Raw genomic sequence first — 27,074 nt, forward strand, 5'->3', positions numbered from 1 at the left:
AATTTGTATTACAAACCATTCATAAGATAATGAATGACATGACTCGAAGGCGATTCACACCCCCTGACTAGGTGGCAGTAGCACATGGAGTGAGGATTGTATCTTGTTGCCTACACACTTCTTTGTCAGCCAACGCTAGAAATCCAATTTGAAGAAATAACTTGGTTTTCTAAGAATCTTGCTCTCGGTGTCTTTAAAACCATATTACTTTCTTCCCCTGATGTTTGGTAATGACAAATCATCTTATAAATTACAGTTATTTTAGAAACAGTGACATCCTCCAGTTCATTTTACATTTTAGACAGTGTTTGCAATTCAAATCACTTTGGGAGCGCTGCTATCTTCACGTATTCCAAGTCAGCTTGTGCAGCTCACGAATAATTGGCATTACCACCTCTCAAATGAAAATGCCTATTGTGCACACGGTGTCACAAGAGCCACAATCTATTCATCAACGGGAGAAGCCAAAGCTGCCTAGCAGCCTGCTCAGTGTTTCCAGGCATGCCCACATTTCATTTTCTTCATAGCCCATGTTTGGAGATCTCATTAGAAACATGTCGTTCAGCATTTATTTGAAGGGGACGATCACACCGAAGAGCACCTAATGTACATGACAAGTGAGAAAGACGCTTGATTGGAGCCCCAGATTACTGGAATTAAAGACAAGACGTAATGGAACAAAATAATATGCTCATTTAACATGTAATATACACAGGACAGCACAAAGGCGCATTGCATTGGTACACAGCATCCGAAATTCATCAATACATTCTTACACAGGAAATCAAATGGTAGAATCAGAACATAAAGGCATTGATTATGACTCTCACTACTGTTCCTCTGGACATTTTAATTGAAAGTCACCATAGAACAGGGATTTAGAAAATGCATGTGTGTATTTCTTTATTTTTAATTCAGTTGCCCCTCAGTTGATTATAAGTAAGTAAAGCTCTGTGTCCGTAATGGGATTCATACTTATTTCAGTTCCTCATTAATTAAGTGTCAGGGTTGAGGTACACAGGGATGGTTAGTACACAAACGTCAGGGTGCTTTAAAGTGGGCTTGCAGATTGTTTATACATGACTTTTATCTTGGCAGTCCATTCCCTTTCTTAGACTGTATTGACCTTTGGAAGTCATTACTATATGTGCAGCAGACAGGTCTGTGTGAATTTGGCTGGTCCCTCAAGCAGCTGATTAATTTTACTATGCAAACAGCATTCCTGGCATGCATCCTGTAACCCGCATGCATTTAAGCTGCATTAGTTCCAATCACAATGGGCAAGACAGTCGATATGACAAACTGTGATAGAGGGCTGATATCAAGTGATATCAATAGTTTCAAGTCAAGATTAAAGACTTACTTTTATAGTTTAGCCTTTTTAACCAGGCTTACAAATGTTATTGTTTTAATCTATTTTATTTGCTTCTTTTTGTAGTTTAGTGTTTTATATATCGTTCTTATTAATCTCTTCTTTTCTTAAATTGTTTTATTTAGATTTTTTTTATTATTGTTGACATTATATTATTATTATTAGAATTATTTATTATTGTTTTATATTTCTTATGACTTCTTTCTGTTTAACCGACATGCAAAGCGCTTTGAGATACTGTGGTATATAAATAAAATATACTGACAAATTGAAACGCTATAGTTTCTGTTTTTGTTTCCTGCTTGCTGGTGAAACTGGAATTTAAAAACAAATCCTCGGGAGGGGACTGACAGCAGCTCTAATAAAAAGAGTCCCAGTCTGGCAGGCTTGTTAGCGTGTTTCTTTTCAGCTGTATACCTAAGCAATACTAATCATGGAAAAAGAAATAGCCTTGCAAGAAACCCTCCATTTATTATTTTGATTTGCAGTTTACATGTCGGGGGCTGTTTACCAATGAACCGCCAGAGCCAGCTTGCAATGACAAGTATATCAACTGCACATTTACTGAGTAGTATATTCACAAGGCTTTTGTGCTCCTCCATGCTAACTTTAGGCTTCAGTAATAGTTCATAACTGCTAACATGTTGAAAGAGAATGGTAGGCAGAACAAGGAGGCACATAAACAAGCAGAAGAGTCCTGTCAGCCTCACCACATGAGTCTACTTGTGTAGATGAGACGTTAGCATAAACACAGCTAAACAAAACTGCTTTTGATCTCAAGGATGTTGCCTTGAGATGTATATTGTCTTGCTGTTGAGAAACATACAGGGACTACACAAGTAGCAACCGCAGGATTAGGTTTGAAAGAACTGTTGGATCATGGTACTGCACAGCTATGGCCAAAGGTTTTGCATCACCTGGAATTTTGTGGGACTCCCTGGGATAAACATGTAAACTTGCCTAACCCCCAGTCCATAGGCAATATGTGATGCGGCTTTAATTTCCCAACCTGATCTGCACCTTTGTGACATGATAATGTGAATGTTTCTGTAAGTAACAACATTTAAGCTTACCTGGATGTAAAAGACAAAGACTGCAATGCGATTAAATTTAAAGGCACTGCAAACATTTGCAGCAGTTTAAGTTATATTTACAGCATGTTATATTGAACCATTATATTGCCTGAAACAAAATGTACCTTTCCATGTGATTGGCAGGTTTAGCACTTTGCTGCAGTAAAAGATGGGAAAGACGGTACTGTTGATTTGCAATGCAATATTTATAGATAGTGTCTTGAAAATATTTAATGGACATATATCTCCAAGCTGGAAGGGATGTCTCTCTGAAACTGTCATTCTTGATCAATGCTTCGAGTTCACAGGTGGTTGGATTTGTTACAGACTGAATTATAAATAACTCTGTATATTGTGTGTTCAGTTCTACGAGTTCAGAGCACTGCAACTGAGAATTCATCTTTTGATATAATCTGAGCCTTTATCAAGGATTAAAAAGAGTTTAGGAAGAGTAATAATAAAACAAGAAGCTACTTACTCTTTAAATATATGTTGTTAGATATGTACTGGACTTCAGTAAATTGTTAATCCTCACAAGGACGTACTGTAGCTGCGTTATTATTTATATTATATATGGAGAGTTGTAATCTCCCACAGAGCTTGGTGAAGTTTACAGTTTTATTACTGCTATGTAAGTGTGTGGATTACAGGCCACGGCAGTGACGTCATCACCCTGTCAGAATTCTAAACAAACTGAGAAAAAATGGCAGACTCCAGATTTGTAGCTGTCAGTCAGGCTGAGGTGGATAGTTTTATTCAGGAACAAGAAAACAAAGGCACACAAATTCATCAATTAACATTAATATTGATCACAATCCTCAGTAAAATCAAATGTTCAGCTTTACAATTAATGTTTGTTAAAAAAAGGTTATATCGTCAGCTTTAAAATATTTGTGTTTGTGTGTTTGGTCGATTTCAACTCTCCATATATAATAAAGAATGATGTATAAGTAAGTGTGTGTTATCAAGCCTGTTAGGGGCTTCTCAGGGTTCTGGGTTAGGGATTTGACCTACGGTCTCGTGGCCTATGATGTCCCATATCCCCTCGAAGCCCTTAACAAGCTTATTACACACAATTGCCTATAGTTAATATTTTACATGAATTTGCCAGCATGTTGCTTTATGATTTAGTAAAAGCTGTTCTCCATCGTTGTTTTGCAAATTTGATTCAAATTTTTTAAACTCATCAGGAGTGGTTTCTAAGTCTTTAACATTGCTGTAACACATGTAATGTGCAAAGGGCCATTTGCAGTAAAATGTACTCAAGTGCAGAGAGTTTAATGGTACAGGAAAGCAATACACATGGAGTTAGATCCATCGAGGCAAATACTATACAAGTGGTAATGTTATAAAACTAGGGGGGTGTTTGTGTTTGCCATTGCAAGACCCCCGTGTTCTTTTGCTTTACCACGCTTGTATATACCTCTTAAGGGTTCTTGATGGACACCTTTTGATAGCAATTTTATTTCTATATATTTATGATTGTACTTTGTATTTTGAATATGTTCATATTTATATAAACTGCTGGTGAATTAGATTCATCAAAGCTTCTAGATGTGATGGCAAGTACAGGTCTCAGGGATCTCAGGGATTTCTTTGGCCTTTGGAAACCGTACTTGGCGATTATTTTCACTGACCTGAGCTCGATCCAGCAATGAATGATGGGATTCAGAACTAGAGATGTTCTGGGATATAGATCAGACGCCTTTATGTTTTCACCGCTGTTAAAAAGGGTTGGGGAATAATATTGAAATGAACAGGGGAGCACCACTGCATGGTAGTAAATATCATAGTATCTGACATCCTGTGGTTTGGGATACTCAGTCAGTCATTTAGGTGCCTGAAGATACTGCTACTAGTTAATTAAATATGCCATTACCTGTCAGTGGCAACTTACTATGACAGCACTTATGTTACAATAGAACAATATTGATTATAAGTTGAAATTACAAATTAGTTTAAATGTAAAAGTATTAGCACTATTTAATTCCTAAATTGTTTTGACCAGTTTCTAAAGACCATACTGCAGTAAAATAATACAAAGAGATGTTCTTCTATATATTGGAAAGTGACAGGCAGGCTAGCAAAGTGTTTGTGATTCAAAGCGCTAAAACATTTCAGATTACCTGTGACAACGACAAGTATCCATTTTTTAAAATAAATATTTTCATTTTGTCTGAGGAAACCAGGAATTGATTTTCTAAGTAACCTTGTGTGCGTGGGGGCCTTGCTAGTATAGTAATATAAAAGAGTTACTTCATTCTTCCAGCTCTTTAGAAGTCTGGAGTGCAAGCTAAAAATCCACTTCTAAATTAAAAACAGCATCGAAGCACTCTGCCAAAAGGATTTCTCTTTTAGTAATCTTAAAAGGAAAATCGAAATCTATACTTGAATTCAAATTCCTAGTAAGTGCATAGCACATTTTGAGCCTGAGCGAATTACTCAACATTACTGGAAGGGTATAATTTCATGGAAATCTCTATCTTTTGGATAAACAGTTGGAATCAGTGTGTGCAAGTTTATATTCAATCATCAGTGCTTTATGAACAAATGGATGACATTATAGCCATGTTTGGGACCCAGTAGGTAGCACTCATCTCTATGCTTTCAACATAAACATTATTTAAAAGATTTATGACTGAAGTGTATTGTATCTGAAAAACACCCTCGCATTCTGATCCTTCCATTTTGGAACACTGAGTTTCTATTGGCCTTGCAGATATTAGACAAAGGGGTTGATCAACCTATACACTGTCTAGATAAGCCACAGTTGGATTTGTTTAGAGCATTTTCACAGCACATGGAATCTACCTGGATTGCAAAGACCAATTCCAGCTATGGCAAGTGCGGTTTTTAATTGGGGTTTGGTGAGAGACTTGTTTGATACAGTCAAGAAAGATGCACAGGAAGCTTCTCAGATGCACCTCAATTCTGATCTAGTGATTCAGTACCATTCCCAAGCAGATTCCCTGTTGTGCCAAATGATTGTGGATGATCACTGAGTGTCCACCGAAGATAAGATACCACCAAGCTGGATTTGAGCCCAGGCTCTGGCCTTTTCCACCACACAGCACTCATGGTGTTGATCTATGACTTGGCAATGAGACTTCTCTGCTCCACGCTGGGCTGCATTTCTTCTATAATCAGTGGTGTATTGTAGTTGAGCAGGAACTCGCATAATAGGCAAGCTAAGTCACATGACTCACATCTCCTGTTCAACTCTCTAATTCAGTCAGTAGTCCTGTTGATGCAATGGAAAAAGCACTAGGAACTACTTCTATTACAAACTACTTCTTATAGAAGGCTAAACATGCTGACAAAACCAACAGCAACAGTGCACCGATTAAACAAACAAAGACACATTGTGGAAATTTGATAAATGCATTACCTATTATACAGTGCCTTGCAAAAGTATTCAGACCCCTGACCAATTCTCTCATATTACTGAATTACAAATGGTACATTGACATTTCGTTCTGTTTGATATTTTATTTTAAAACACTGAAACTCAAAATCAAATATTGTAAGGTGACATTGGTTTTATGTTGGGAAATATTTTTAAGAAAAATAAAAAAACTGAAATATCTTTAAATGTACCATTTGTAATTCAGTAATATGAGAGAATTGGTCAGGGGTCTGAATACTTTTGCAAGGCACTGTATGTGTTACTAGACATAAAATGTGAATTTGTATTATTTGTTTATTTAGCAGACGCCTTTATCCAAGGCAACTTACAGAGACTAGGGTGTGTAAACTATGCATCAGCTGCAGAGTCAACTACGTCTCACCCGAAAGACGGAGCACAAGGAGGTTAAGTGACTTGCTCAGGGTCACACAATGAGTCAGTGGCTGAGGTGAGATTTGAACTGGAGACCTCCTGGTTACAAGCCCTTTACTTTAACCACTGGACCACACAGCCTCCTTAGAATAATTCTTGTTTTTTAATATTTTAGTGGCGTTCCGGTATCTTCAGATTTAGGACCACACCACTGTCTCCTGTTTTTCGGGTTTTATTAATTGTATTTTTCGGTGCTTATTTTGACCTATTTTCGAGTTTTATGTAAATCATTTCTTCAGGGCTTTCATTTTTTATATACTTTTTGAAATTAGTGTTTTTGGTTATTTTCCAAAATGCTTGAGCGTTTTTTTTTCTGTCAAAATATGTATAGTAGTAACTCGACAGTACTTACACACTTAAGTTGTACCTTTTTTCCTTTGCTGTCTTCCACAACGAAATCCCTATGATCATGGGCACATTCTTCTGGGGTTTTTGTGTGTAGGCATTTTTGTACATTTCACCACAAAGTCCTCCATATCTTAACTGTAATACAGCTTTAAATCCCACTAACAAGCCTCCATCCTGATTGTAATCTCATTTTAAATCTCGGAAGCGGTCTCCAATAGAAATGTAGGAATGTGCGGTCACTCAGTAGTTGGGGCAGGTTTAAAGTATTCAGAATGAATCAATGATGGGCAGCAGTGTGGAGTAGTGGATTGGGCTCTGGACTTTTGACCAGAGGGTTGTGGGTTCAATCCCAGGTGGTGGACACTGCTGCTGTACCCTTGAACAAGGTACTTTACCGAGATTGATCCAGTAAAAATCCAACTGTATAAATGGGTAATTGTATGTAAAATAATGTGATATCTTGTAGTAATTGTAGGTCGCCCTGGATAAGGGCGTCTGCTAAGAAATAAATAATAATGATAGATGCAAGTCAGGAAGGCGGGACATTGCCCAGCAGCACTGGGAAATGTATTTATTATTAAGATAAGCACCAACTAAGAAGTAGCTTTAATCTGATCCATCTGCGTCTCCATCCATTTGTGTTTCCTTCCATCTGATGATATCCTTCTGCCTGGTGTTGATGGCTGAAGTGTAATGCTGGCTCCAGGGATCAGCTTATTTTGCCTCCCTAGCGCATCAGCACACACAACGGCTGCGATGCTGGCTCCGGGGATCAACCACAGTGCGGTCTCCCCAGCGCATCAGCATGACAACCGTCCGAATTGAGCTAAGTAGGGTACATCTCTGGGGTCTTCAAATGGGCACCTTCCATCCTTGGTGTTTCGTCGACTAGCCCACGACACCTCAAGAGGGCTTGACGGTGATTGGTCCCAGCATCACCCCCCTCCGTCCCCCACTCAACTCAGCCCAGCTTACTTACCCATACATCAGCGTTTCTTTCTTTCTATTGTGCTTGAGATCCCCAGCCAGAATCTTTCCGTCTCAACCACAGCCAGTTGCTGCTCCTCTCTGCTGCTTCAGATAAGTTATTCACTGTGCAACGCAACTCTTGGCCACTGAATCCGACGTCTTTGAGAAACCGGGTTGTAGAGTGTGCCACAAATCCTCGACAACTCACCTCCACCGGGTAAACCCGGGCTATCCATCCTTGCTGTTCCGCTTCAGTGGCTAGTTGAGCATACCGCAGTTTCTTCCTCTCGTACGCCTCATCTACAGCATCTTCCCATGGAACTGTTAACTCTACCAGGTGAACAAGGCGTGCTGATCCAGACAACAAGACAATATCTGGTCGAAGGTTAGTGGTGGCAATCTCAGGTGGAAAAATAAGCTGTTGACCAACATCTGCCAGCATTTTCCAGTCTCTAGCAGCTTCCAGTTGTCCTGGGCGAGGATTGGTTTTAACACCTTTTCTTGGTGGTTGCTCTCCTGGGCGGAGGAATGTTGTCTTTTGTGTGTAATGTTTTGATGGAACAGGTGGCAACTTATTGGTCATGTTACGCTTGTCTTCCAATGCTAAGGCCAAACATCGCAGCACCTGGTCATGGCACCAAGTAAACCGTCCTTGGCTAAGAGCCACCTTACATCCTGTCAAAATGTGCCTTAATGTTGCAGGTGATGAACACAAAGGACATGAGGGATCCTCTCCTACCCAGAGGTTTAGGTTCAGTTGTGATGGGAGAACATCATATGTTGACCTGTTATTGGTTAATTTGCCCAATAACCGATTAGTGCAGGCTACTGTTGTAGTCATGGTTGTCATGTCATCCGTGTATGCTCGAATTGGTGGTTGTCGCATTCCAGAAGCCAAGCGCTCTCCTCCCACTACCCATTTTGATGCCCAAATTATTACTTCCATTGCCATGGTAAAAGCCAGTGGAGAAATGGTGCATCCTGCCATTATTCCAACCTCTAGGCATTGCCATGTAGTGCTGAATTCTGAAGTTGAAAAACTAAATTGCAAATCTCCAAAGTAGGCTTTCACTAAATTTGTTATTGTCATCGGTACACTGAAAAAATAAAATGCTGCCCAAAGAAGTTCATGTGGCACTGAACCATATGCATTAGCCAAATCCAGGAATGTCACATGGAGCTCCTTCCTCTCCTTTTTTTAGCTGATTGGATTTGTTGCCAGATCACATTGATGTGTTCTAAACATCCTGGGAAACCTGGAATGCCCGCTTTTTGTACTGAAGTGTCAATGAAGCAGTTCTTTAATAGGTAAGTTGACAATCTCTGAGCAAATGCTGAAGAAAATCTTGCCTTCTACGTTTAATAGGGAAATAGGGCGAAACTGACTGATGCTTGTAGAATCTTTTTCTTTCAGTATAAAGACTCCACCTGCTCGGTGCCATGCTCTTGGTACAACCTGTTTTTCCCATGCCACTTTCATCAATTTCCACAGAATTCGTAGAACTCCTGAAGCACTCTTATACACTCTGTACGGAACTCCATTAAGCCCTGGAGATGATGAAGCCCTTGCTTTTTTCACGGCTCGCTCTACTTCTTTCCACTTAGGTGCACAGTCCTCCATTTGGTATTCTGGTGGATTGATAGGTGGGATGTCTGAAGGAATTGACATAGGCTCCTGCCTTTTTGAATCTGTATGCGTTTCCTCCAAATATTTATCCAGCTCAAACTTAGATGCTTTAGTGTGCCATTCTTTTCACTGGTGAATAACTTCTTTACAAATTTGCATGGGTCTTTATAAAAGTTAGTTCTCGCACGCTCCTTCTTTTTGTAGCGTTTCCGTAGGCGCTCAGCTCTGCGCAATGTTGCAAGCTTATCTTTTATGACCCTTTGTAAGAGATTGAGTCCCTCCTTCTGACTTTGTTCTGCTCTTCTCCATTGCTTCCTCAGCTGTCTCCTTTCTTTAATTAAGCGTTCAATCTCCTGCTGCTGTCTACTTTCCAGGAATAGTTTGTACTTTTTCCTTCCTTTTATCAACTCCAAACCTCTCGCTTCCATATGCGTAGATGATGTCCCCAAATTTATCCAGCTTCTTTTCAACTGTTCCACTTAACCTTTCCAACGCAAAGCAGAGATTTGTACTGTGTCCCATGCAGTTCTCTCACAAGCTCTTGGCCATTTAACGGCAGGCTTGTGCCCGTTGAGGTTCTTTTCTCTCTTATGCTGGTTTGTCTGACCGGGTTCACAAGGATCATTAGGTTCATCACTAACTGTGTCCATGGAAGTCGTCCTCACGTCTATGACAGGGGTGGTGATATCCTGTGAACTGTGGTTTGCTTCCTGTCACTGGATTTCATTCGACTGACTTGACTGACTTAGTAAGAGGTACTGATCAATGCGAGGCCCTTGTCCCTTCTCCCTCAAGCATTTCATTCTCCCTTGATGAATCTTCAAACCCCTGACCGTTGTCGCCTTGCTCCAGCCACAGACACAAACCTGGAGTTCCATGTCTTTGCTAACTGCAGATCTTGAACTAGTCTTTTGTGGAGTACTCTCCATACTCATATCCATTTCCGTTCCTAAGTCGTTAACCGTGTTGTCCAACGTTGAGTCATCTTCTGCCCCCGCTCTCGCAGACTCTAGGGGTATTTTTCTCTTTAATTTCTTAGAAGCCTTGGGTGGGTGTCTCCAGCATCCTGTAAACACAGAGCTGGATACTGCCGACAAGGGTAGCTAACCCTTGCCAGCCCCAATGGGGTCTCTTTCCTCCTGTCAGCTGTCTCTCCAGGCTGTCACAAGGTCTTTCCCTTGTTGTCAGGTGTACTATTCACAGCAGTCACTGGACGTATCCAGATCTTCATGAATAAATAAATAAATTAAATAAACATTGAGCCCCAGTTTACAGATTCAAAAAGTGTGAAAGTCAGAAGCATCCATTCTGAAACTCTTTTTAGTCGATCCATGACACATGGTAGGTGTCAAGGTTACATATATAATAATACAGCTGCGTGACCTATATAATGCGCATGTGTCAAGCAATTCAGTGTTAAAGCCCTCTGTATTAGAAGGCTGTGAGTTTAAATCCAGGCTTTGTCAATCAGCTTGGGATTTGTCATCAGTCTCCAGATGCAATGTGAATGTGGGTTAGGAGAAAGAAAGAGCAAGACTTTAATCCCTTAACACAAACAAACAAACTATATTATAAATGTATTATGTGTCACAATAAATATAAATTTAAAAAAAGCAATTGGGCTCCTCAGTGAGGTTAACCTGTATCAGTGTCCAGTGCAGGAAACATACAGCCTCGTATTGCACTAAAACAAATTCATTATTTACGTCAAATGTACTGAATGCAAAGTCGTAGATTTCTTTGTAAAGATCTGTAGTTTTTGTGCATTTGGCCGGAGACCTTGTCCATGGGTGCTGACAGCTATCTGCAATGATGGCCGGCTAGCAAAACATGATAACATCATGTAGTCTAGTGCCGTGGATAGGAAGTGGCTCATAGGGCCACCTCCCCCCAAAAGGCAAGGCCGCCAAACCATGACTGGAAAAAAGAAAATGATGAATGGTTATGCAACAACTGCAGTGGCGCAATGCCACCTACCCCCAGAAACAGGAAAAGCATGAATGAAAAGTAAGCAGCTGAAACACAGGCCCGCCCCCCAGAGCATGAAATAAAAAGGAAAAATCCCCTACTCGCTCGTAGGAGGAAACCTTAGGGAATCCATGGCTGAGGGTAACCCTTCCTCCAGGCTCTAAAGATGGCCATCTCCCTGTTTGGCCTTGCCGCGCGTGACTGAGAGGCCAAACAGAAAGAAGCGACATGAATGAAAGCCACACAGAGTTTTTATGGCGCTTGGATATGACGTGTTGATTAGTGAGCGGATTCTCCTTCCAGATACAGCCAAGTAAATCTTAACAACAAGAACTGTACATTGTTTAACTGGAATTTTATACCCACTTCACATCCCATTGTTCTTAGTGTTGTGTTGTTTCACTACACCTCTGTCCAGTTAGAGATTAAGGGGGCTTGATACTGAAAGCATCATTTCTGGCTCAGCAAGTCCCTAAGAAATGGAGTGTTTGATTTCACTCTTGATTCCATTCATAATCAGTAAATGTATTTTGAGCTCAGTTCCTCCTAAGGTTGAATAGACCCCAAAAAACACAAATGTAATACGCTCCATGTACTGTACAAACCTTGGAAAAGGCACAGCTGCCCTGTCTGCTTGGAGGGGTTTTGTTGTGCAAATATGCTTCTTGGGCTTAATGAACTTTCATTAGCCCAGCGTAGGTTTTCTAAGGCTTTAAACCAAAAGTGTAAAGAGATTTTCATGTGATTTCCTCTCTGGTATCGTTAGTTAGACACAATATGACAAAGTGTGTCTCTTCAGTTTCTGCAGAGAGGTAATGGGTCCATGCCCCAGGTGTCCCTGCTTTTAATTGTATTGGAGATTGCATATTGTCTTTGTGAAGCTGCGAGTCTTGTATTGCTTGTGCTTCATCTTGCACTTTAAATTTCTCGAGGCAATAAGGGCAGCGTGAAAAAATCATTTGAACAGATTGAATGCTGAAATGTTGATATCAGAAATTAAATTAATGCAAGTGAGACCGAAAACAATATCTAATTAAAATCATTTGAAAAATGACTTGAAGATTGGTTTTGACATCAACATTTACACAGCCTGTCATAAATATTACCGCACGTCCAACATTTTTTATTGTTCTTTCCACAGACAAGGAAGGTGCTTCTGGTTCCATAAGGCTACCATGAATGGCGTGGTGTTACAGTTTACAACGCATTTAAGTGGTCCGCTTTGTGCTGGTTTATGTCTTTGCTATCTAAAATGCAGTTCATTTAGATCATTTCAAAGGCATGCGGTTACACGAATCTGAATCACATTCTAGGAAAACAAAACATTTTTCAAGATGGTATATTTTCAGTTGTACCAGAATAATGAATATTACGGTTCAGGAATTTGATTATATGTGCTCATTCAGTCACGCTGCCTTAAGACCTCGCATGTATTTATTTTTAGAGTTTCGTTTGGAGGTTGTCTTACGACCCTGGATTCTTGAATAATTAATTTAATTCAATTTTCAATGTATTTTATTTATATAGTACCTTTCCTACCACAGTATCTCAGTATATCAAGAAGTAGTAAAAATTACAAAATAACAATGAATAAATAATAATAATAATAATAATAATAATAATAATAATAATAATAATAATAATTTAAAAAAAAAACATTGAAGGATACAGGAAATTAATAAGAATGATAAAACACAAAATTACAAAAATAAACTAATAGAATAGATAAAAACAATTATATTTCTGAGGCAGGTTATGGAGAAATATGGAGAACATTCTGCCTGATTATTGATTTCTGTGTTTGATGTGTCCCATCTCACTGGACATAAAGACAGAGTGACCATTCACATTACATCTAATATGTATTTTACTTTTTTTATTAAAACAAAAAAAAATATGATAACATGATGTGCAAATGATTGTGTATTAGGTGAAACTTTTTATTTATTTAAAGACTAGTTGGGGAATATTCAGTTGATCTAATTCGTTTTGGGTCTTCGTACAAACACCACTGCAATTCAGTTTAAGTCAGTTTCTTTAATGTGTTTCTTCAGTACCAAAATGTAAAATGTTTTTTTGTATTGATTTAAAAGGCTGTGGTATTAACATATGTTAAGATTGGTTAAATAGACCCCCTAAAATTTAAAATACATTAAAAAAGAAAGAGAAAATCAGACAAATAGGAAAACCCAAAGCGTGGTGAGAGGACCCTGTACCTAATACCCATTCCAGCTAGAGAACACAGCGTGGTGAGAGGACCCTGTACCTAATACCCATTCCAGCTAGAGAACACAGCATGGTGAGAGGACCCTGTACCTAATACCCATTCCAGCTAGAGAACACAGCGTGGTGAGAGGACCCTGTACCTAATACCCATTCCAGCTAGAGAACACAGCGTGGTGAGAGGACCCTGTACCTAATACCCATTCCAGCTAGAGAACACAGCATGGTGAGAGGACCCTGTACCTAATACCCATTCCAGCTAGAGAACACAGCGTGGTGAGAGGACCCTGTACCTAATACCCATTCCAGCTAGAGAACCAGCATGATGAGAGGACCCTGTACCTAATACCCATTCCAGCTAGAGAACACAGCGTGGTGAGAGGACCCTGTACCTAATACCCTTTCCAGCTAGAGAACACAGCGTGGTGAGAGGACCCTGTACCTAATACCCATTCCAGCTAGAGAACACAGCGTGGTGAGAGGACCCTGTACCTAATACCCATTCCAGCTAGAGAACACAGCGTGGTGAGAGGACCCTGTACCTAATACCCATTCCGTCTTCACTGTGATTCCCACCTGGATTATATTGACAAAGCTGATTGATTTGGACGGGGCGGACGGGATATGGTGTTTTAAGAGTGCTTTATTACCGAGTGTTTCATCCTTTTTAAAACAGAGTGGCAGAAACAGTAGCCTTTCTCTCTGTTGCTTTCTCAAAGGAAAAACATTATTTCTGACCTTTTTATTTGACTCATTTTCATCCAGCCCAATTAAAGTCCCTATCATTTCCTTATAAACAGCCCCTGTCAGATTCCAGCTTTAGGTGCAAAATGAAAGAAAGTTCCAATGCGATCACAAATGAAAACAAGCATTGAGGGAAGCTTGTGTTTCTCTTGCTGATTGTCTTTTGAATGTAATGAAGCTCTGATTAAACCAATAGAAACCCATTATATCTGCTTATTAATGGTCAGCTAATAGCATTCTTCCTCCTGATGATTATTGATTGTTTTTAATGTTTTTCATGACAGGCCTTGCGTTTCCCTTAAAGCTTGATTTGATGACTTTCATGTACAATATTTTAGGATTTTAGGGTGTTCCTAGTTTGTTTCACCTGAAATTCCTCATGTTTAATATCCTGTGTGTTAATGAACCCTGACTCCTCCTTCCCACTGCTCTACTAGAAGGTCTATGGAGACAGGACTGACATACTCTTTGGAACTCTCTCCCAGCTTGGGTGTGTGATGCTCCCACCGTCGCTCGCTTTAAATCAACTCTCAAGACCCACCTGTTCTCTCTTGCTTTCCATGCTCTTTAAGCCTGATATCTGCTATTAGCTGCTGTGTTGCTGCTACTATTTCATGTATTATGCTACTATCATGTATTATGCACTTTCCCCTGTATTTAATGTATTATGCTTTTTTTTTTTTTTACTGTATATTATATATTATGCATTATTATTATTATTATTATTATTATTATTTATTTATTTATTTCTTAGCAGACGCCCTTATCCAGGGCGACTTACAATTGTTACAAGATATCATATATCACATTATTTTTACGTACAATTACCCATTGATACAGTTGGATTTTTACTGAAGCAATCTAGGTAAAGTACCTTGCTCAAGGGTACAACAGCAGTGTCCCCCACTGGGGATTGAACCCACAACCCTCTGGTCAAGAGTCCAGAGCCCTAACCACTACTCCACACTGCTGCATTTCTCTGTATTTAAAGTGTTATGGTTTTTCTTGTTGTTACTGCATCTTCTAAAGAGCTTTGTGATGGTGGTCCACTATGAAAGGCACTATATAAAATAAAGATTGATTGATTGATTGATACTAGCTTATTGAATCCAGGCCTCGGGTGACAACAGCAGTGCCACAGTAGAGCCTTCCTCTTCTGGGATTGGGGTTCCCAAAATGTCTTTCTAAAGTTCTTCTTCTTCTTAACCCTGCAGAGACTTTAATCAAGTATGTGGTTACAGTAGTGTGCACATTTATTAGAGCACCTCAAGATGTGTCATGTATATCCTTTATATACCTACCTGCATGAAAACCTCAGGGTGTGAGAATTTCAATTTTCAGTCATTAATCGGTGATATAGACCACTTTATGCTTTTAATTAGGCATCTTAAACAACTTAAGTCTCATGCATTTTAACGTTGGTGGCTATGTGTTCCTTTTCTTTTACTATTTTAAATGAATTGCATGTGTTGCCTATTAAAGTCATCAATTAAATTAGACAACCACTAATTTGCCTATTTTGATAATTTTATAAGATTTTCATTTCCAGTGGTTTGATTTCATGTGCACAACAAATCAAAACAACAGAAGCAATGTGATGTTCTAATAACTGTGTACTCGGCTTTATGTTACAAGATAAACTTGGTAATAGTCTACAATGGTGAAATGACTTTTTGGGTAACATTCTTATACCACCGGGTCTCCAGCCCCTTGGTGGTAAGGTGATAAACATCTCTTTATGTGAAAATGAGCAAACCTATGTAGGTGTGAACAAATCAATTATATCCTATTCACACGTCCCATATCATGTGTGATTATCACGTTAATGGCAGCCATGTGGGTTGTGCTGTGTGTTGAGCAAGCATTGTTAAACAGTGTGGGTATTAGCAGTCCAATACGCAAGGAGGAACACATTAAAATGTAGTAAAGTTCTCCAGATCTCCAAGCGGTGTTCACAGCAGCAATTCCTTGTTGCTTCTATTGCGTACTCCTGCTGGATATTAAAAAAAAATGTGATATGCTAAAGTGGGGAATGAATTTGTATGAAAAGCTGAATGTATTTGTTGCACGTTTTGGTTTGCACTACGGTGGCTTTTAGCCGTGGTCAGTCTGGATATATAATTCTCTCTGAGCCGCATAGCCATCTCTGTAGAGCTCCTGAAATGCTTCCTGATAAAGCCATTGAGTTGTCCCTATTGTTATTTTGATCACAGAATAAACAGCATGGATCCATTCAGGTTAGACTAACCTCTATGAAAAGCTCCAACCAAATTATATCCCTGAAGCTGCATGCTTAATTATATGGAATACTGCAGAAATTGGCAAGTGCAAAGAATTATTCAGATAAATTAAAATACTAATTAAATAGGCAATTGCAGAATTGTGAGAACATTATAGGGTTCAGCTCTTCCAGGTTATTTGCATATCCTTCATCTGGGGAATTTGATTTTAAAGGACTTATTTTTTTCCACTTTGATGCATTCACATGGAAACAAAAAAAGGCTTTTATGCATGCTCTTTTTATAATTTTCCATTGTGTATTACACACCAACTACCCCCCCCTCCCCCCCCCCCCCCCCCACACACACACACAAGCACACACACACACACACACACACAATCTCTCCATGATTTCATTTTACAATTAAAGTGTTTATTCAGAAATGTCAGGTGCTATTTGAATGGCGATACAGTTCAAATGAGCTGTTTGCATTGATTTGTAACTGAACCATTTTGTAGTGTAGTATGTGTTAGGATCTCCTATATTTGTGAAACATTTTTCAATGTTTTGGATATTTAAAGTAGTAATATATGTTCTTACTACTATGAAAGACAATGCAATAAGAATTCTAAAATATTGGTCAGCTTGAGTAATAAAATCCCCTGCAGCTTAATGATTAGCAGAACAGGGAAAACTATGGAAGGTAAAATAGGGTTTCAGTTTTGAGTAGTGACTGGATGGAATTTAAACCTGGACACACCCATTTAGAGGATCCTCCTACTAATGACATACCACAAATGTAGATCAAATCAACAGTTATTGGATTATAAGGCATATGCCACTTGAATGATCTGCAGGTGTCTAGGTACACTATAAACTCCAGTGACTCTACAAACATCTGTGCAGTGCAATATAGCACACTATACACACCTTGTTCTGGGGCATTTTATAATACTTGTTTTGGAGATGGAGAAAATGCATTTCAATGTGAAACTAAGCCTAGCAGCTCGTTTAGATTTTTACTTCTTTTCATTGAACCCTTCTGTACCTCATACCCATTGACATTGATGACGCATTGAGGAAGTCTGCCAGTGGCACACACATCCAAGATATACCAAAAATACTGGTGCAAAATCTTCATAGGGGTTAATGCTGAAGGCCAGTGCATTGTATTTCATAACACAAACTTGATGCTGCCATTGAATATGTAGTACTGCTTGACTGGCAACTTCTTAGATTATCTTCCAAAGTAAGTAGTATAATACATGTAAATGTATAAACCAACTATAGCTGGGGCATAATACATGAAAAATGATCCACTGTGCTTGCAGTGAGCTCCAAAGGCTGAGTCACTTTAATACCTGGAGACTGTGGTCTGATGCTCAGTCACGTCCTCTGCGTGTCGAAGGTGCTGCTGTACCAGAACCGCTTTCCTTCCTGAAACTGTCCAGGTTTGGGTAACTGATTGTTTTCTCTTGTATTGCAGTGGCACAGAAGGAGAAGCTTGAAAAGGAGACCGGAGTGAAGATTCTGCAAGCTGGAATGGGAGATGTGAGTTGATACATTTTCTATTTGCTTCTTCAATATGCTTCAGTATGGTACTACTACTACTATTAATAGCAATAATAATAATAATAATAATAATAATAATAATAATAATAATAATAATAATAATAATAATAATAATAATAATGTGAAGTTCGATACACCTGTTGCTACTGCATCTTTAAGACGATTTAAAATGTACCTCCCGATTTAAAAGTAATGCTGTATAGTTGAATGTTATGTGATAATTATACTTCAGTGGTTGCTATAGACGAGGTAGCAGAGGCTCTCACATTACTACTGGATCTTCTTATGAAACTGTACTGTGGTTCAGAACCATGTTCTATTGGCAAGGCAGGGCGATGTGTCAGTGTGCAAGCTGCAGAAAAAACAAGGTTAGGTTTATTCCAGTCTGAGAATCTGAGACGGAAAAACATCTTGCAGTTAATCATGTAAGTTTGAGGCCTTCTCTTAAAGCTGTCAGGCAGTTCCATGATATCAGTCTGCTGGCAATTCCACACGATCAAACTTCTTTGTATTAGGATCTAGGACATATGCCGATGTATGTTTTTACTTGCATGGACATTGGAAATGCTGTGAAATTTTGAGACAACACAGTCCTAATATGTATGTGGTTTGTGAGGGGACTTCCAGGTGTAGCAGGAAGTTGTTGTAGTAAGTATTAGAGATACACAGCAAGCTTTACAGTGTATGAAACATATGTACTCTATTTGCAGCTTATAATGAAGAAAAACTGCGCTTGTGTCGCATTGGTCACTCTAGCCTGTTTTGCAGGTGTTGGCTGAAAAGTTTCCTCCACAAAGAATACGTTTTCTATGAGTTTTCTAGGATATTCTGTTGTTGCGCAATTAAAACGTCAGTTTTTTTTAGCATTTTTTGCATGTAACCATAAGTGTGCTAAATTGCTGGTTGACTACAATAGACGATTATGTCAAAACAACCATGATCTAGTGTCGATAGTCAAGAGGAGCAGGTTGCACACTGAGCAAATCCACTTTGTTGTGACATGCATGCTTTGTTTTGGTTCTCAGAATCACACATTTCTAGTTTATTTCCTCACTATTACTACACATGACTGGTAGCACTTTGTAACAGAGTTTCCTTGTTAGCTCAGACCATGGCCTTCTAGTTAGTTGTTTTTATACAAGTGATCTATTAAACAGTAAACATGTGAGATCCACCACAGTATGTGTTAGTCTTTAAAGACATCTATTCAAAATCGCTGTAAACAGAAATAATAAGAACATGTATTTATTTATTTTTACATTTGGAAATAAGAATTCCATTAAGCTGTCATTTTTAAATAATTAAAGCTAGGTAGGTAAGTGTGTAGAAATGTTTTATTCAATCTCGTACTTGGTTTGATATCGGCTCTAACTGTTTCTTGGCAATGCTTGTTACTGTTGTTAGAGAAAGTTGGGTTTCGATGCCAGTTTTTTTAAGCAGCTCTCTGTTATTGATCCGATAGTCATTCTGCCTCAGTGACTGCATGCCAAGTAGAGGCTGTCAATCAAAACAGACCTTCCAGGGAAACAACATGCTATAGAAATACTGAAACCAGCAGGTATGTCTTCCGTGATATAATGAAGAATCAGCAAGTGATGCGAAAGAAAAGAAAAACACCCTTTCAACCTTATTTGAGAGCTACGTTATGGAGAGGACAGACAACACGACACATGATGTCTGGCACACAACACTATAACAGTGTTTTTTTTTTCCCTCTCGCAAGTTTTCTAGCTGTTGGCCAAAACAGACACGGAACAAAACATTGCGCTGGTGTATAGCCAGCATGCGTAGCAATTGTTATTTCTCTATTTCAGTTCTCTTTACTCACGTTCCGCCTCTGAACAACCAGCCCGAGTGAGAAATATGTGCTCCTTTTAAGCAGCTGTGCCGGGACTTCACCGTGTGCACATACCAATCATACATTTTAAATCACCCATGCTACATAACACACACTGTACAAATAAACCAAATACACCCAGGGGCGGGGTTACCCCGTCACAGTAGGTCATTAGGATACCATCGTATTGATCGGCTAAGGCAGTGCTTAGTTAATAACAAGCTGCAGGATCTGAAGAATGTGTTGAGCTAGTAATCTGATGGCAGATTGTATATTATAGGTATAGCTGTTACTGCCACAGAACACACGTTTAAGGTGCAATACAAACCCAGTGTACAGTATGTCAAAGCATCAGCTGAACTCCTGTATATATATATCCTATAGATTAATATTGAAAACAAAGGAAAGAATGAAAAGATCTGCAGCATAATGAGAAAACTGACCAGGGGTAAGGATCAGGCAATCAGGCATAACTTTAACTTAGTAACATAAATATGTTATAATCAAGCTTTCTTTCATTACACCCATTTTATATGGCCTTTTAATTTTCAATGGCACAGTATTTAATATCATACTGCGAGTCTCTTAAACCAGACTATTTACCACAAATGAAGGGGAACTGGAAATCCAGGCCGTAGTGCTAATGATTTTAAAGTCTTGGTTATGGCACCTTTTAATGTTTTTTATTTCTACATATTCCTCCTTAACCATTGTGTGTCAATATGAAGACACACCTCCAAACATATCAAATTAATTACTGGACTAGAAATATCTATTCATGTTGTGATAATGTTTATTTTAAAAACTCACCAACACAAGACTGTAGAAGGAGATAGATTGGTTCAAAGGTTTCTATTTAATCTGTTGAGTGTACTGAATGTGTCTTCTTTAAAGAATACAAGTCCACTCCTGTATAATGAGGTAGTCTTTGATGTTTGCATTATGTTATGTGAGTATTGATTGTTTAAAGCACCTATAAACCCTGGGTAAAATAAATGCAAAACATATTCCACTATACAATGGCGTGCAAAAATATAGTCTTCAGTTTTAATTTCCAGTCCATGTTAGATTCTAACGATGGAAAACAGTATTTAAACCCTCGTTAACACATGAATGAACGGAAGCTGTCATTTGAATAGAACAATAACAGGATTATCTGAAGCACTGTCAGTCTATGGAAAAACACTGTGTTGCCCACATTTTCATTTAAAAAATTAGCGCAGGATAATATTCAAGATTGGAGCGATGAAAAAAAAAGGAAAATCTGTATTCATGGTAATAAATATTCATATTTGTCTGGTTGGAGATGAAAATCTAATCAAGTGGCTATTGATGCACTGGCTTCTTTTTAAACCAAAGTCATTTCATCCAAATTGGGTTTGATATGGAAATTAGTCTCACTCCGAGTCGTGCAGGCCAGAGGCATGCTGGGATGGCACTGGGGGTGTTCAGCGCATCCGTTGTTGCTGCTGGTGTCTGGCGCTGCTGCTATAGATAACCACAAACACAACACTGGGGTCTTTCTCTGGGGTCAGCCTACCGGTAACTATCCTTTCCCTTTTTGTTGTATACGGTTTTATTTTGCGTGAGTTAACCAAACAGCTACACAGGGTTGTAACTGTTCATGTAAATGCTTTGTAATAATTCTCCACAATCACAGCATCTCAGTGTGAAGCTGGGGGATTGTAAAGGGGGGTCTCCTCTCCTCAGATTTGGAATAAAGCTTAGCTGAGGGCAACGGACAGAACTAAGTGGTTTCCACTGCAATTCCAGTTGTCTTTTTTTATTTTGAAGTTGCCAAGACAGCAATGCAGCATTAACAATTTAGTGCGGATTCAGGCTTACAGATCTCCTCGAGGAACATGTGCTGCTGAATTGACAGGTTTGCTTCAGGTAGGCTGGGCTTGACAAGATCAGGGGAAAATCTTTTAATACGAGAACCTCACATCCGATTCTCTATCTCTGTTTTCAATACTGAAGAAAATAAAGTCGCCTTATGGAATTGAGCCTGGTGTTGTTTGTAAATACATAGCTATTTTGAAATCTCCCAAAACTTCTCAAACCTTGGCGGTGCAGACAAAACACAGGGCTACTTACAAAATGTAAGCTATGACTGTAAATACTACAAGAAGTCTATTTTTTTACAGAAAATGTGAGTCACAGTTTAAAGCATAAACAACCATTTACACAAACGGTCTAAACGTTTAATCTGTGAAATGTAGGAATATTCCCAAGCATTTCTCCGGTCATTTCTTTTACAAGAGTTTGGTTGTCTGCCTTCCTCATGTTTTTCTGTATTGTATTTCCATGCCTGGCATTACATATACCCTCTCTAAAGCTGGTAAATGTAATACAGTAGCAGACTGAGTAAAATAAGGCTCCATGCACATTGTGTGTCAGCTCACGACTGCTGTAAACTGGATTATAGATAATTGTAAAACCAAATTCTTCATTCCGAGGCAGTGTTAATTGCCCTCTCTCCTTCATCTCGAAGGATTCTAAATACCATCTGTATTCCTTAAGGGTTTGGAGCAGGATGTGGGGACATTTTGATTTTGGAAATTAGTAAAGGCAATATCACATTGTTCTTGCGTAGCCAGGGAGAGTCAGGAATCTGTAGTCAGAAAGTCATTTGATTAAATGATGACCTTTGGCCTCCCTTGTTTATTTTTGCCATTAATGTTGTAGTTTAAATGCAGGGTCCCATCCCTAGGCAAAGTATCCCAGGTCAAGAGTTGCAAATAAGCAGAAAGGACGAAGCGACTTAATACTTAAAACTTTTATGATCGCTTCTTCTTTTAAATACTTGCTGTGTTTGTTAGATACAAATTGTTAATTACAAATCTTATTTCTTGTTATTTTTAAAATCCAGTTTAGAAAACAGTCCTTCTTACTGTATGTTAAACACAAACCAAAGGTAATTAAGATGCACCTGTATATGTTCATAAGGACACACCCACAGCAGGCATTGCTATAATGAGGGACTGTTTACTGTGCCTTCACAAAATACTGTATCAAACCCTGAAGCATCAAGAAGACATCACAGGAAAATTACACACATACACTAAGCAGCTCTGTAATCATTCATACATATCTGAATGTAGCTTATATTTAAACTTCATAGTTTCAGATACCTATTTTATGTATTTGTATGTGTTCTAGTTGACCTAGGTTAGACTCAAAGACCCCTTTTTATCCAAGTACTATTTACAGCTTGTTTTATTTTGTAGAAATTCAAAGCATTACGCAGTCATCAATAATTGAATCTGTCCCCTTATTTGATGTGCATTGTACAATGTAGGTTTCATTTTTATTAGATAAAAAAGAAAAAAGAAAAAAAGCAATGACATGAATTAATCATAGTTGAATATATCTAGGGCTTCTGTTTTTTATGAATTCATTTTTGTGCTATTTTTTTTTTGCTTTTTATATACAGTATCAAATGATTGTTTTCAGTTACTTTCCAAAATGCTTGAGTTTTTTTTCTGTCAAAGTATGTATATTAATTGACATTACTTGCACACTTCAATTATTATTATTTATTTCTTAGTAGACGCCCTTATCCAGGACGACTTACAATTTTTACAAGATAGCACATTATTTTTACATACAATTACATTATCTTTACATACAATTACCCATTTATACAGTTTTTTTATTGGAGCACTCTAGGTAAAGTAACTTGCTCAAGGGTACAGCAGCAGTGTTCCCAACCTCGGATTGAACCTACGACCCTCCAGTCAAGAGTCCAGAGCCCTAACCACTACTCCACACTGCTGCCCCTCCACAATTGCAACAAGCCTCCATTCCTAATTGTAATCGCAAGCAGAGTCTTCAATAGAAATTTAGGAACTTGTCTGAACTTTGAAATCTACCTCACCTTTGTCTGGTTACATTTGTTGGTACAGTTGCTTTGTCGTCTCCAGGACCAGCACGCCGCTTATGAAGTGGTTTATCATCAGCAGCTTTGCGTACAATACATCTATTTGTACTACTCTGCTGTCTTTCGCCTCCTTTGCAAACGGTTGGTTTTATTTATTGGCCTTTTTTAATAATATATTTATAATATTTTTTTGTTCAATTAAAAGTGTAACATGTTTGCATTTACCAGTCCTTACCATCTCAGTAGGTTCATGTTGCTCTTTTTAAAACTGGATTCTGGTTGCATTGTAGGCATATTCAGTGATTGCTTACTTCCAGCTCAAAGTAGGGCGTTCGGTTGAGCGGTCAGTTTATCAATTTGGTATTTGTAACTGTGAGGTTCTACTATATTTTCTTAGTTATGTAAGAAAACTGGTTTATAACATCCTTTTATGGGAATGAGACAGAGAGGCAGTTTCCATATACTGCAGTGCAATTTGCATCTCTTTTTACTATTCCAAAATAAACCAGTGGTGTTTCAGAGCTCCTGCACGCCTCTTTGTTTATTGGAATGCAACATTTCTTTTGTCCTTAATGGGAGAGGTGTGGCAGCACACTAATTCACAAGCTATTCATTCATTTGCCTGTGGAGGCCTGTGTTTTCAAGGACAAATAATAATAGAATAAACAACTAGAATAAATGTAGGTCTTTGATTCTTTCTTCAGAAAAACACCCAAAACAAACAATGGCTTTCAGGCACAGGAGGGCACGGTTTTGTCTTGTAATTACACAACTTTGGTGACGTTGTGTTAAATTCTGTACATTTTTGTAAACAGCATATTTTCCTCCCACACATTGAGTTGAAATATATGTACAGTATACACAGTGTTTCGGTTTTTATCTTTAAAAAAAGAAATCAGGGAATTTTTCAGAGTTTATTTTACATATATTAAAATAGGGATAAAATCGGTAAAAAATAGTATTTAATTGAAATATCTGTAAAAATCATGGAAGAAAATCTCAGTATACACAGTTTAAATGTGGAATATGATTTCTGATTAGTTCTGGTTTCTGATTAAGTTTAATGTCCCTGGCATGTATGATGAAGCAGAATCTGTGCAAGTCGAAGCCACATTTTCTGGTACTTTGTGAAAGTTTGAGCAGTTGCTGTGCTGACGGAAATAGTATCTGCATAATGTATGAACATGACATCAGCACAAAACAAGCCAGGTTTATTCACCTTGAAAGCATAAAAAGAAAAGAAAATTGACAGAACTGGGTGGTGCAAGCCATTGGGAGATGCATCAAAAATCACACTGGACATTTCCATCAATGCGTTCCATAAGTTTACCAACTAAAGCATCAACATTTTCTGTCAAATAATCACAATTAAGATGGTCGGCGTTAGGCAGTGTTTTAGCTGATGGATAGACAGTACTGTCGCACAAAGTCACCAATAAATACCTCTCTGCAATAAACAGTGGCTGTCCAGCAAAGCACAGCGTTCTGACAAACTCATTAACACAGTCATTCTATGCTTTCTTTTAAGTGCTTGTAAAAGCAGGATAAATGGATTTCTTGTCTCTCAGTTCACTTTCTTGTTTTAGTTTAATGTGTCGCTTATTTTTCAGCATGTTCTTTTATTGTCAGCATGAACATGTACCCCAATGCAGTAGTATTTGTAGCGCTGTTCATCCTCGGCCTCATCTGACACACTTCTGCTATTTTAGATTTTTGTATACTTCGAAACATTAGTTTTCTTTTGAATATTCATAAACTAATTTACGTTTTCTCCCCATTCCTCATCCACTAAAAATATTATATTTTCATGTAAGTATTTCAATATAGTTTTTGATCAAGCTAGTAGTTATTACACCCAGCAATTGTCACAATAATCTGTCTTTGATTGGCCAACATAATCAGGTGATAATGTGTTTGTGAAGTGACAGAGAACCACGTTTGAATGTTATTTGATCCTCTGACATCTAATCGTCTGCTGTATCCACCTAGGATACAGTGTAGGGCTGTTTATTACAATGTCGGAGTCAAAATAAAACAGCATTTTAATCAAAAGATTGTGTATTTCCTAGAAAATAGTACCGGTAAAATATTGAATAGCAGTGTGGAGTAGTGGTTAGGGCTCTGGACTCTTGACCAGAGGGTTGTGGGTTCAATCCCCAGTGGGGGACACTGCTGTTGTACCCTTGAGCAAGGTACTTTACCTAAATTGCTCCAGTAAAAAAAAACCTAACTGTATAAATGGGTAATTGCTAAGAAATAAATAATAATAATTATATTAATAAAATTTGGAATAAACCGGATATGCAGAACATTAAATATACACACCGCACCTGATCTCAGTAGCAGCCTAAAGCTGTTGGTGTTGATGATGCCACTGGGGCAGCATAGAGATGTATCACAATGGCAGACATTGACAGACATGAGGTATCCTGCGGTTTTGTCCTCAAGCAAGAATTATATTGGGAATAATTAACACCTTCTAAAAAATAGATATATTCCACAAAAAGTGCACGGTTAGGTATCAATTGAGCAGCTTTCTTCTATTCATAAAGTGTATCTCAAGGAGTCGTTCCATACTTACTCTTTTACCCTACTCAAACAACTACGCACAAACCATCCCCTTTTAAAAACATGCATTCAACATGTACATTATTTAGTGCATAAGAGTGTTTAAGTGTGGTAGCCTGGAGATGTTTCAAATACGAGGACTAAGGACTAGGGACTAGAAGACTGGGTGTGAGGGCTGGCTTAGCCACTGACTAATACAGTTATTTGCATCACTAAATCGTTTTGTCTAATTCACTGATTGCTTTACAATGCAGATACTGTAAATTACTCACTGCAGACTGCACTACAGCATGTGGCAAATTGTCATTCTATCATTATAAGAAGAACATAAGAAAGTTTACAAACGAGAGGAGGCCATTCAGCCCATCTTGATCATTTGGTTGTTATTTAGTAGCTTATTGATCCCAGAATCTCATCAAGCAGCTTCTTGAAGGATCCCAGGGTGTCAGCTTCAACAACATTACTGGGGAGTTGGTTCCATACCCTCACAATTCTCTGTGTAAAAAAGTGCCTCCTATTTTCTGTTCTGAATGCCCCTTTATCTAATCTCCATTTGTGACCCCTGGTCCTTGTTTCTTTTTTCAGGTCAAAAAAGTCCCCTGGGTCGACATTGTCTATACCTTTTAGGATTTTGAATGCTTGAATCAGATTACCGCGTAGTCTTCTTTGTTCAAGACTGAATTATTTTAGCCTGTCTGCATACGACATGCCTTTTAAACCCGGGATAATTCTGGTTGCTCTTCTTTGCACTCTTTCTAGAGCAGCAATATCCTTTTTGTAACGAGGTGACCAGAACTGAACACAATATTCTAGGTGAGGTCTTACTAATGC

The 27,074-nt window shown here is 38.5% G+C and overlaps 1 protein-coding gene across 2 annotated transcripts in view; it reads left to right on the forward strand.

The window, feature by feature from the left end:
• LOC117400308 (receptor-type tyrosine-protein phosphatase N2-like) overlaps window positions 1-27,074 on the forward strand; it is a 277,116-nt gene that overhangs the window by 161,505 nt on the left and 88,537 nt on the right. For both annotated transcript variants that reach the window (XM_034000071.3, XM_059023311.1), the window contains exon 12: window positions 17,870-17,934. In XM_034000071.3, coding sequence (XP_033855962.1) covers window positions 17,870-17,934 — 65 coding nt within the window. The remainder of the gene's footprint in view (window positions 1-17,869; window positions 17,935-27,074) is intronic.

Source organism: Acipenser ruthenus, chromosome 4, assembly GCF_902713425.1.
Source record: "Acipenser ruthenus chromosome 4, fAciRut3.2 maternal haplotype, whole genome shotgun sequence".
NCBI lineage: Eukaryota > Metazoa > Chordata > Actinopteri > Acipenseriformes > Acipenseridae > Acipenser > Acipenser ruthenus.